This window comes from Oncorhynchus gorbuscha, linkage group LG17, assembly GCF_021184085.1.
Source record: "Oncorhynchus gorbuscha isolate QuinsamMale2020 ecotype Even-year linkage group LG17, OgorEven_v1.0, whole genome shotgun sequence".
NCBI lineage: Eukaryota > Metazoa > Chordata > Actinopteri > Salmoniformes > Salmonidae > Oncorhynchus > Oncorhynchus gorbuscha.
This window is the reverse complement of record NC_060189.1, coordinates 50,951,279-50,963,613: the sequence shown is the minus strand read 5'-3', so window position 1 is coordinate 50,963,613 and position 12,335 is coordinate 50,951,279. Positions and strand designations below refer to the sequence as shown.

The window sequence follows — 12,335 nt, the reverse complement described above, 5'->3', positions numbered from 1 at the left end:
ACTTTGTCATTACAGGGTATTGTGTGTAGATGGGTAAGAAATAAAAAAAAGGATTTAAAATCCATTTTGAATTCAGGCTGCAACACAGAATGTGGAATAAGTCAAAAGGTGTGAATACTTTGAAGGCACTGTATATTACAAATAGTACAAATTGATTATTGTACACAAATATGTATTAAGGTATTTACTATACAACTTTGTTGTGGAACCAGTACATTTTCAATCCTGGTCAACCACACCACAGGCACCTCTGAAGAATAAAATGCTGTCAAACAATCAGTCAGGTAGTCCCACAAGGAAGTGAAATGTGCTTTTTGCTAAATTCCAGTCACGCGCCCTTTTGTTCACATGAATTGATACAGCAAATAGTTTATAGTCAAATACTTTTTATTTAGTGTGATTTCATATCACCCTTAGTCAGTATCGTACAGCGAGTTAACAAAGTCTTTCATTTGTATGTGTGTGTGTGTAACGCCTACTGTGACCAGTGTGAAATTCTACTCCTGTTTGTCTCTACTAAAATCTTCACGCTACCAGAGACACATTTTCAGTTTGAAACACAAAAAAACAAAACATTGGGGGGGCTTGTACAATTAAAGGTCAAGGTCAGCAATAGGCCACACCCCCAGAACACTGAAGAGGCCAGAGAGAGGTCACAGGTTAAAGGTCATCGTCTTCATCTGGGAGCGCTGTTTCTGCGGCCACCTGGAGGTGTGAGTAAAAATTGTGTATTCATTATTTTTGTCACCTGTAAAACTAAATACTAGTATGCAAGTTCCTGATGTAAATAAATACAATTTCAATAAAGAACACATTAAACACTGACCCAGCCTGTGTGTGTACGGCGTGTGCGACTTCTGCATTTGTGTGTGTTCTGCATGCGGGTCCCCTGCATGTGTGTTTGTGTACGCTTTCAGCATGCGTGTGCGTACTCACTTTAAGGTCGTTCTCGTACTGCGCGGCCAGGGAGGCGTCCATGACAACCTCCGGGGGGGCGAGGGCAGGCATCTCCACAAACTCCAAGTTGGGGTCTCCTACCAGCTTCCTGGCCAGCCACAGGAAGGGCTTCTCAAAGTTGTAGTTACTCTTGGCTGAAATGTCGTAGTACTGATGAGGAGGTGGAGAGTGTCTTGATTAGGTATAGTCATATCTCTCTCAATATATATGAGAGATTAATTACTTAAAAATCATGTGATTTTCTGGATTTTTTTTTCCGATTCCGTCTCTCACAGTTGAAGTGTACCTATGATAAAAATTACAGACCTCTACATGCTTTGTAAGTAGGAAAACCTGCAAAATCAGCATTGTATCAAATACTTGTTCTCCCCACTGTGTGTGTGTGTGTAGTATATATATATTGCTCAAAAAAATAAAGGGAACACTAAAATAACACATCCTAGATCTGAATGAATGTAATATTCTTATTAAATACTTTTTTCTTTACATAGTTGAATGTGCTGACAACAAAATCACACAAAAATTATCAATGGAATTCAAATTTATCAACCCCTGGAGGTCTGGATTTGGAGTCACACTCAAAATTAAAGTGGTAAACCACACTGCAGGCTGATCCAACTTTGATGTAATGTCCTTAAAACAAGTCAAAATGAGGCTCAGTAATGTGTGTGGCCTCCACGTGCCTGTATGACTTCCCTACAACTCCTGGGCATGCTCCTGATGAGGTGGCGGATGGTCTCCTGAGGGATCTCCTCCTAGACCTGAACTAAAGCATCTGCCAACTCCTGGACAGTCTGTGGTGCAACGTGGCGTTGGTGGATGGGAGTGAGACATGATGTCCCAGATGTGCTCAATTGGATTCAGGTTTGGGGAACGGGCGGGCCAGTCCGTAGCATCAATGCCTTCCTCTTGCAGGAACTGCTGACACAATCCAGCCACATGAGGTCTAGCATTGTCTTGCATTAGGAAGAACCCAGGGCCAACCGCACCAGCATATGGTCTCACAAGGGGTCTGAGGATCTCATCTCGGTACCTAATGGCAGTCAGGCTACCTCTGGCGAGCACATGGAGGGCTGTGCGGCCCCCCAAAGAAATGCCACCCCACACCATGACTGACCCACCGCCAAACCGGTCATGCTGGAGGAAGTTGCAGGCAGCAGAAAGTTCTCCACGGCGTCTCCAGACTCTGTCACATCTGTCACATGTGCTCAATGTGAACCTGTTTCATCTGTGAAGAGCACAGGGAGCCAGTGGCGAATTTGCCAATCTTGGTGTTCTCTGGCAAATGCCAAACGTCCTGCACGGTGTTGGGCTGTAAGCACAACCCCCACCTGTGGACGTCGGGCCCTCATACCACCCTCATGGAGTCTGTTTCTGACCGTTTGAGCAGACACATGCACATTTGTGGCCGGCTGGAGGTCATTTTGCAGGGCTCTGGCAGTGCTCCTCCTGCTCCTCCTTGCGCAAAGGCGGATGTAGCGGTCCTGCTGCTGGGTTGTTTCCCTCCTGCGGCCTCCTCCACATCTCCTGATGTACTGGCCTGTCTCCTGATAGCACCTCCATGCTCTGGACACTACGCTGACAGACACAGCAAACCTTCCTGCCACAGCTCGCATCGATGTGCCATCCTGGATGAGCTGCACTACCTGAGCCACTTGTGTGGGTTGTAGACTCCGTCTCATGCTGCCACTAGAGTGAAAGCACCGCCAGCATTCAAAAGTGACCAAAACATCAGCAGAACCACTCCTTTATTGGGGGTGTCTTGCTAATTGCCTATAATTTCCACCTGTTGTCTATTCCATTTGCACAACAGCATGTGAAATGTATTGTCAATCAGTGTTGCTTCCTAAGTGGACAGTTTGATTTCACAGAAGTGTGATTGACTTGGAGTTACATTGTGTTGTTTAAGTGTTCTCGTTATTTTTTTGAGCAGTGTATATACACACACTTCTAAAGATATGTGAACCAGGAAAGGAGAAACACTGCAGACACACAACACTCCAGCTGAGGAATATAGACTTGTACAGACAGGTGTGGCAGTTGGCAGGTACAAAACACTTTCTAAAAGTGTGTGCGTTGGGCTGCCACGGTTACCTGAAGGTTCTTCTTGCGGTGGAACACGATGCTCTTGGCTTTGACCTTCCTGTCCTTGATGTCCACCTTGTTGCCGCACAGGACTATGGGTATGTTCTCGCAGACACGCACAAGGTCACGGTGCCAGTTGGGCACGTTCTTGTAGGTGACGCGAGATGTCACGTCGAACATGATGATCGCACACTGGGCTGGAGAGAGGTAGGGTACAGAAAAGTAGAAGGGGGAGAGTGATTGAGTGTTTCAGATAATCATCCGAGTCATTTTGCACCAGAGGGTAAGATTGTGTAGAGATCTGAGGTCAGGATGTGACCTACTCTGTATGTACTACAATAAACAGACATGTGACCCACACAAATGTGACGTACCCTGTATGTAGTAGCCATCTCTGAGCCCCCCAAACTTCTCCTGGCCGGCTGTGTCCCAGACGTTGTACTTGATGGTCCCTCGAGTGGTGTGGAAGACCAAGGGGTGCACCTCTACTCCCAGAGTCGCTACAGGGGAAAGAGGAGGGGGAGCGAAGGGCAGGTCAGCCATGGTTCAGGGATGTAGAAGGGTTTCAACTCTTGTATGGATAGCATATTTTGTTCATCATGCTACCCTTGCCTGCAAACTCAATTTCCCTCTGGAGAGAATTAAGTCTGATTATTGATTGAAGGTATGGTGGGGTTATGAAGGAGAAGAAGCAGAAGACGGCAAATAAGAGGTATGTAAAGCTGAGAGAGAGAGAGAAGAGGGAGAGAGGACTGTCTGGATTCTAAGGAACTCACCAACGTATTTCTTCTCAAACTCTCCCGTTAAATGCCTCTTCACGAAGGTGGTTTTTCCTGTGCCTCCATCTCCACACAACACTAGCTGAAACATGGACAGTAATTAATTAACACATTTGTTAAAGGTAATAGCAATGGAACGATGGAACAATTCCAAATGACACCTGTATTTTATTTTAGTCAGTCGAGAACAAATTCTTATTTACAATAATGGGCTACTTGTAAATCGTCAAAGATTCACCTTAAATTGTACATCTGGTTCTGCCATAGCGGTCTGTTCTATGAGTTGGTGATTAAACACTGGAATAACAAGAGGAGAAGAACAGGTCAACAATTGGCAGTGTTTGTGTCTCACCCTTTACAGTGCTGCTCAAAAGACAGCATCAAATCATCAATATTAGAAGCCACAAAGGGTGCTGCTGGTGTGATGTGGCGTCACAACAATACCTGCCAAAAGTGGCAACAGACAGACAACCATGTCCTATTAGTGTTAACTACTTGAGTAATTCACATGTTATTCAGTTATTGACACTTGGTTGACATGACTGTCTTGGCACTAGGAAAGCCATTTCAATGTGTTTTGTTTGAGACACGGTGGAGAGAGAGGCTGAAAAACCAGCCTGGTCTCAGACTAGGCGTAACAAATATGATAGGAGGGTGGTTGGTCAGGGTGGATAGGTAGGTACATAATGCGAACGTCTAGCAACCAAAGTTTGTTAAAATGGTGATGAGATTTGAACACGCAAACTTCTTAGCTACTTTGCAACTACTTAGCATACTAGCTAACCCTTTCCCTAAACCTTTAACCTAACTCCTAAACTTAAACCCCTAACCTAGCTAATGTTAGACACCTAGCTAAAGTTCAAATCAAATGTATTGGTTGCATACATGTTTAGCAGATGTTACTGCGGGTGTAGCGAAATGCTTGTGCTTCTAGCTCCGACGGTGCAGTAATAACTAACAAGTATTACTGCACCGTGCTTCTACACCTGCATTGCTTGCTGTTTGGGGTTTTAGACTGAGTTTCTGTACAGCACTTTGAGATATCAGCTGATGTAAGAAGGGCTATATAAATCAATTTGAAGTAATATCTAACATTTTCACAACATATATCCAAAATACACGTAAATCTAAGTAAGGAATGATTAAGAATATATTTACATACATGTCAGAGCGGCATTGGACTAAGATGGTGGCATAGAATAGAATACAGCATATAAACTCAGCAAAAAAGTAACAGCCTCTTTTCAGGACCCTTCCTTTCAAAGGTAATTCAGAATAATCCAAATAAAGTCACATATCTTCATTGTTAAGGGTTTAATCACTGTTTCAAGTGCTTGTTCAATGAACCATAAACAATTAATGAACATGCACCTGTGGAACGTTCGTTAAGACATTAAAAGCTTACAGACGGTAGGCAATTAAGGTCACAGTTAGGAAAATTTAGGACACTAGAGGCCTTTCTACTGACTCTGAAAAAAAACAAAAGAAAGCTCCCTACTCATCTGTGTGAACATGCCTTAGGCATGCTGCAAGGAGGCATGAGGACTGCAGATGTGGCCAGGGCAATAAATTGCAATGTCCATACTGTGAGACGCCTAAGACAGCGCTACAGGGAGGCAGGACAGACAGCTGATCGTTCTCCCAGTGGCAGATCACGTGTAACAACACCTGCACAGGATCGGTACATCTGAACATCATACCTGCGGGACAGGTACAGGACGGCAACAACAACTGCCCGAGCTACACCAGGAATGCACATTCCCTCCAACAGTGCTCAGACTGTCCACAATAGGCGGAGAGAGGCTGGACTGAGGGCTTGTAGGCCTGTTGTAAGGCAGGTCCTCACCAGACATCACCGGCAACAACGTTGCCTACGTGCACAAACCCACCGTCGCTGGACCGGACAGCAGTGCTCTTCACTGATGAGTCACAGTTTTGTCTCAACAGGGGTGATGGTCGGATTCGCATTTATCGTCGAAGGAATGAGCGTTACACCGAGGCCTGCAGGCAATCAGGCAATCTCAACGCTGTGCGTTACAGGGAAGACATCCTCCCTCATGTGGTACCCTTCCTGCAGGCTCATCCTGACATGACCCCCCAGCATGAAAATGCCACCAGCCACACTGCTCGTTCTGTGTGTGATTTCCTGCAAGACAGGAATGTCAGTGTTCTGCCATGGCCAGCGAAGAGCCCGGATGTCAATCCCATGAGCACATCTGGGACCTGTTGGATCGGGGGGTGGGGGCTGGGGCCATTCCCCCCAATAATGTCTGGGAACTTGCAGGTGCCTTGGTGGAAGAGTGGGGTTACATCACACAGCAAGAACTGGCAAATCTGGTGCAGTCCATGAGGAGATGTGCTGCAATACTTAATGCAGCTGGTGGCCACACCAGATACTGATTGTTACTTTTGATTTTAACCCTCCCCCCTTTGTTCAGGGACACATTATACCATTTCTGTTAGTCACATGTCTGTGGAACTTGTTCAGTTTATGTCTCAGTTGTTGAATATTGTTAAGTTCATACACAGATTTACACATGTTGAGTTTTCTGAAAATAAACGCAGTTGACAGTGAGTGGACGTTTCTTTCTTTTTCCGGGTTTACATATTAGATGGGTGATGCAATATTTACACACAATTAAAGTGACTAAGATACCATAGAATAGTATAGAGTACAGTTTATACACATGAGATGAGTAATGCAAGATACAGAGACATTATTAAAGTGGCTAGTGATCCATTCCTAAAAGTGGCCATTGATTCCTAATCTATGTCTATAGGCAGCCACCTCAGATGTGCTAGTGATGGCTGTTTAGCAGTCTGATAGCCTTAAGATAGAAACTGTTTTTCAGTCTCTCGGTCCCAGCTTTGATGCACCTGTACTGACCTCGCCTTCAGGATGATAGCGGGATAAACAGGCAGTGGCTCAGGTGGTTGATGTTCTTGATTATCTTTTTAGCCTTCCTATGGGATCGGGTGCTGTAGGTGTCCAGGAGGGCGGAAAGTTTGCCCCTGGTAATGCGTTCCGCAGACAGCACCACCCTCTGGAGAGCTTTGCTGTTGTGGGCGTTACAGTTGCCATACCAGGCAGTGATACAGCCCGACAGGATGCCCTCAATTGTGCATCTGTAAAAGTTTGAGGGTTTTAGGTGTTAAGACAAAATTCTTTAGCCTCCTGAGGTTGAAGAGTCTTCACCACACTGTCTGTGTGAGTGGACCATTTCCGTTTATCAGTGATATGTACGGCGACGAACTTGAAGCTTTCCACCTTCCCCACTGCGGTCCCACCGATGTGGATAAGGGGTGCTCCCTCTACTGTTTCCATGATCATCTCCTTACTTTCCTGGCACCACACTCCCAGAGCCCGCACCTCCTCCCTGTAGGCTGTCTCATCATTGTTGGTAATCAAGCCTACTACTGTTGTGTCGTCTGCAAACTTGATGATTGAGTTGGAGGAGTGTCATGAGTGAACAGGGAGTACAGGAGGGGGCTGAGCACGCACCCTTGTAGGTCCCCAGTGTTAAGGATTGGCGAAGAGGTGTTGTTAACGAGTAAAATACTTGGGAACGGTGGTCAGACCAGAAGACAGCCTTGAGTAGTTCTCCTCCGCCGCCATTGTTTTGGGTCAGCCTATGGAAAAGGTTGCTACGGGTTGGATTTTTTCCAGAAATTTTCCAATGGGACGTTAAGCAGAATTCTCAGGCTTAAATTCATCAAAAAAGTTAGCTTATAACAGTGAATATTTTTTTGTGGGATACACATAAGGCAATTCTAGGTCTTGTGGCATATTTTGGTTAATTTAAAGTATCCCCAATTCAATGGAATTGCAACCCTCTGAATGCACAGTGCATTCTTCTATCACATGTGCAGTGCGCTCTTCCATCACATGTACAGCTGATTCTCAAGATCTTGCACACTAATGAGATGCTATTGAGCCCTACGCTGTCTGAGCCAAGGGCTACATGCTTTCGGGTAAGTTTTGATTACCATACTGGGTGGGGTGAATATATTTTATATGATATACATGATTTTTTGTTAAGTAGTAAATAGTAGCCTACATCAAAGTGTGTTTAAATCATTTCTAACTTGTTAACAATTTCTGTATGTGTCTGTATGTAGCCTCGCTACTGTATATAGCCTGTCTTTTTAATTCTTTACTTACCTATTGTTCACCTAATACCTTTTTTTGCACTATTGATTAGAGCCTGTGAGTAAGCATTTCACTGTAAGTAGTAAACCTGTTGTTACGGATACAGTTATCCTGTGTGTGTGTATCCTGTGTGTTTCTTTTCTCTCCTTCTCCCCTCACAGGTGAAAATCATCACTCCCCAATCAGTCAACAATCAATCATCAATCAGAAGACACACCTCCTATTTCCTGACCTATCACAGTTCCTTCCCCATGGTTTAAAAACCCCATCATTTGTTTGTTCATGAGCTCAGCTCAGCTCAGCTCAATCTCTCTGTAAATGCCATGTCTGTAGGTCTCTGTGTTTCACTCTCGCTTTGTGTCTTAAACCTCTCTTTTGTTTAAGCACCTCCATAGCACTTTGTCATCACCTGTGAGTATTGTTTTTGTTTATGGTGTTTGTGTTTGATTGCTGGTGGGGAAAAAGGGGAAACCAAGACCAGTCGCCCATGGGCATACACTACCCGTAGGTGAACTTTGTTAAATAGACTAGGTAGAACTGGGCGGACCACCCACTGTATTTTTGGTTAGTTAGTTAGTTGTTGTTAAAGTAGGCTAGTCTAGCTTAGGGGTGTGTTTTTGTATATTTATTGTTTCTTTCCTTGGGTCCAGCTCAGCCCCTTTTCCTGCTCCCCCCATTACCGTGTGTTTATAAATAAACCTAGAGTTTGACGGTAGATTTCTGTTGTCGTGGTTATTTCGTGCACACTTTTACTTTGTCACAATAATAATTTGCATGAGTTATGTTACGGGTCTCATTACCATCCCCCCTAGACTGTCGGGCCAAAAGGGATTCGTAACACCTGTTGTACTCGGCGCACGTGACAAATAAACTTTGATTTGCTAGTTAGTTTTTGCTACCATGTGGGTTTTAGCTTGATTGAGCCAGCTAACTGAGGAGTGTTGATTCACCTGTTTCCATACATTTTCACCTGTTTAATTTAAAAACATGTATCTTACAAAGGAGTTGTTTAGTCTAACTGCTTAACTATTTATCTGTACATGGAATTGTATTTGGGTTTTCTAATCTTTACAGGAAAATCACTATCTGATGTAGAGCAACATTTCTCTGCAGCTGATGTAGAGTGAAAAGCAGTGTACATTTGCAAATACTGTGCCAAATCATATGTGAAGAATGCAACAAAAATGCAGAATCATCTGGCCAAGTGCATAAAGTTCCCTTAGCGCTCACAACAAGCAATCTCTGACTAAAGTCCCTCTACTTCTATTCGAGGTGAAAATGGTGAATCAGACACCTTATCGATTTGCAACAGCTCATGGTCCTCCTGGAATCAAAGTGTTTTTGACTCAATGGAGGAACGTAGTCAGGGAAATGCTGATTCATGTTTTGCTCGAGCTTTGTATGCAACTGGTTCACCTCTGATGCTCACAAGCAGTGTGTATTGGAAGGGATTTCTGAATGTTCTTCACCCAGCATACACCCCTCTAACCAGACATGCTTTATCTACTCATTTGCTGGATGCAGAGTTCAACAGAGTTCAAGTGAAGGTCAAGTAAATCTTAGAGAAAGCAGACTGTATTGCAATCAGCTCTGATGGGTGGTCGTATGTTCGTGGGCAAGGAATAATTAACTACATCTCCACCCCCGAATCAGTATTCTACAAGAGCAGAGACACAAGGGACAACAAACACACAGCAGATGAGCTGAAGGCAATCGATGACCTTGGACCACAGAAGGTTTTGGCACTGGTGACAGACAGTGCTGCGAACATGAAGGCTGCTTGGTCTAAAGTGGAGTCCTACCCTCACATCTCACCCATTGGCTGTGCTGCTTGTGCATTGAATCTGCTCCTCAAGGACATCATGACACTGAAAACAATGGATGCATTCTACAAGAGAGCCAAGGAAATGGTTAGGTATGTGAAGGGTCATCCAGTTATAACAGCAATCTACCTCACCAAGCAAAGTAAGAAGAATAAGAGCACCACATTGAAGCTGCCCAGCAACCCCTGTTGTGGTGGTGTTGATGTCACCATCCCTCCTGTCTCCTGGAGGGGAAGGAGTCTCTCCAAGAAATGGCCATATCACAGTCTGCCGATATGGACAGCACCATCAAGAGGATCCTCCTGGATGATGTATTTTTGGAAAGAGTGGTAAGCAGCCTGAATCTCCTGAAACCTATAGCAGTAGCCATTGCGCAAATTGAGGGAGAAAATGCCATCCTGTCTGATGTTCAGACTCTGCGTGCAGATGTATGAGAAGAAATCCATACTGCATTGCCCACTGACCAATACAAGGGTTGAAAAATTGGTGGCCATCCAGGCAACTTTTGAGGCTTTTAGAGCCTGACAGCGAGCCATCATCAACAAGGTTGGAAAGTGACAGTGAAGATGAGGCCTCAGAGTCTGATGTTGAAGAGGTGGACATTGAGGAGGTCCAGGGAGAAGGTATGTAGTAAGTCAGAGGAAGACAACCAAAGCTTTAATTTCTAGACTATCATTTTATGTTGAAAACGTTTTCGGGAGAGTCAAATAATTTAATTACAGTTCAATTCGTAACTATTTTTTATTTTTTTTACATTTCTATTGGAAGGATTTAATAATTTGCAATTATGTCTACTTATGATAAGTTAAAATGTTTATGTTTCTGTCTCCATATGATATGGTAAATATATCCAATGCAAAAAAAATCTACATTAAAAATGGTATTAATATTAATTTGCATACATTTCCGTTAATTCCCATATATTTCCACGGTAAGTTTCCACCTCTGAATATTCCCCAAAATGTGCAACCCTACTCTGGAATAAATTAAATTGCCCTGGGGAGAGAAACCAAAGGATTCGCTTCAGGGAAGTTCTGGTGAGGTACCGCCGCTCTTTATCTTTATATCCAATAGTTATTCCCAGGTGTATGTAATGACATAAAACCATTTCTGAGCTAAATAGTAAAAAAAAAAAATAGTACACAAACAAACAAAATAGTGGAGAGTTTCGTAAGCTAGTCGGGATGCTGTCATCTCCGTCAACACATCTGGACTTTTTTGGAGCAACAATTCAAACGTTTGCGTAGAAAATATACTGAACAAAAATATAAACGCAAAGATTTTACTGAGTTACAGTTCATTTAAGGAAACCAATCAATATTTATGACACCTTGAGTCTGGACCAGCCCCCCCCCTCCAAATACGGAAATTTCTATTAAAGAAAAACGCACCGGTCATACGAATAGAAATGTTATGGGCTTTAAAAAACGGCCATTATATCTATCGTTTCCATTACAAGTTGCAATGATTTTATTTGCGACATTTTTGTCGAATAAACCTGGGCCAATAGAAACCTGCCTACTGTTGCCTTATGGAAGTGGTCCAACTGTATACACCGTTTTGCTGCAGTTATAGCGTGCTATAGTTACATATGCAATAAGTCCAGTCAAACCGCCTACCCCTTATATTTAGCTAACTACAGCACTTTTTCACGAGGCTTCGCGTCACACTTGGTCCAGTATCTAACAACTTATTTTTACGACAATGTACCAAAACAAAACTGTTGCATTTACAACCCTGCATGACCATGATGCACTGATAAATCTCAGCTCGAGCGGAACAAGTCGATATGCTAACGTTAGCCACCGTGAACGAACGTCTTCTCTGACTATGCTAACAAGCTATACAACGTTAGCTAGCTAAATAACATAATTGTAAACGTTGTTTAGGACGAGGCACGAGTGTCAATACAATAATTATCATTCTGTATTCAGATCTTTGAATTGATGTCTGTGTTTTGACATGGATGAGTACATTTAGAATATTTTCAAAAATCTTACGTCCACACTTACCCCCACGATTTCGGATGGGACAGTTAGCTTGGTGCTGTTGGCCTTCGATTAATTTGGCTAATGTATGTGACGCTTTTGTGTCTATCACGTGATCTCTGACGGTCAACAGAGAAGGTTGTTGATGGTTTTATCAAAGAGTACAATATGAGTATAGGCAGAAACAGACGGGTTGTTTGTTAAGCAACAAAACCGACGGGGGTTGGCCTAGATTGTTGACAACATGTAAACGACACTGAGTGAGTGTACAAAACATTAGGAACACCTTTTCCCAAGACAGACTATCCAGGTGAAAGCTATGATCCCTTATTAATGTCACTTCAAATAATGTAGATGAAGGGGAGGAGACAGGTTAAATAATTATTTTTAAAGCCTTGAGACATGGATTGTGTATGTGTGCTATTCATAGTACATAGCAGAGTCGATTTCCGCGCTTATAAACCCAGGGTCGTTACAATATGAATGGGAAAAACAAAATATGCTATGATATATTATTTTGCCATGAAAATACTATAGAATGATTATAGGAGTC

The 12,335-nt window shown here is 43.3% G+C and overlaps 1 protein-coding gene across 2 annotated transcripts; it reads right to left on the bottom strand.

Annotated features, from left to right (window-relative positions):
* Window positions 1-369: 369 nt before the first annotated feature.
* LOC124001714 (GTP-binding nuclear protein Ran-like) lies at window positions 370-11,952 on the bottom strand. 2 transcript variants are annotated; one of them, XM_046308714.1, is made up of 7 exons: window positions 11,807-11,952; window positions 4,060-4,118; window positions 3,819-3,903; window positions 3,417-3,542; window positions 3,052-3,239; window positions 937-1,107; window positions 370-705 (listed from the first exon to the last, which is right to left on the bottom strand). In XM_046308714.1, the coding sequence occupies exons 2-7, from the start codon at window positions 4,084-4,086 to the stop codon at window positions 661-663; spliced, it is 642 nt and encodes a 213-aa protein (XP_046164670.1). In that variant the 5' UTR covers window positions 4,087-4,118; window positions 11,807-11,952; the 3' UTR covers window positions 370-660. The 2 variants fall into 2 exon arrangements, with proteins under 2 accessions (XP_046164670.1, XP_046164671.1); XM_046308715.1 differs by having other exon boundaries at window positions 11,795-11,889.
* Between the last annotated feature and the right edge of the window lie 383 nt (window positions 11,953-12,335).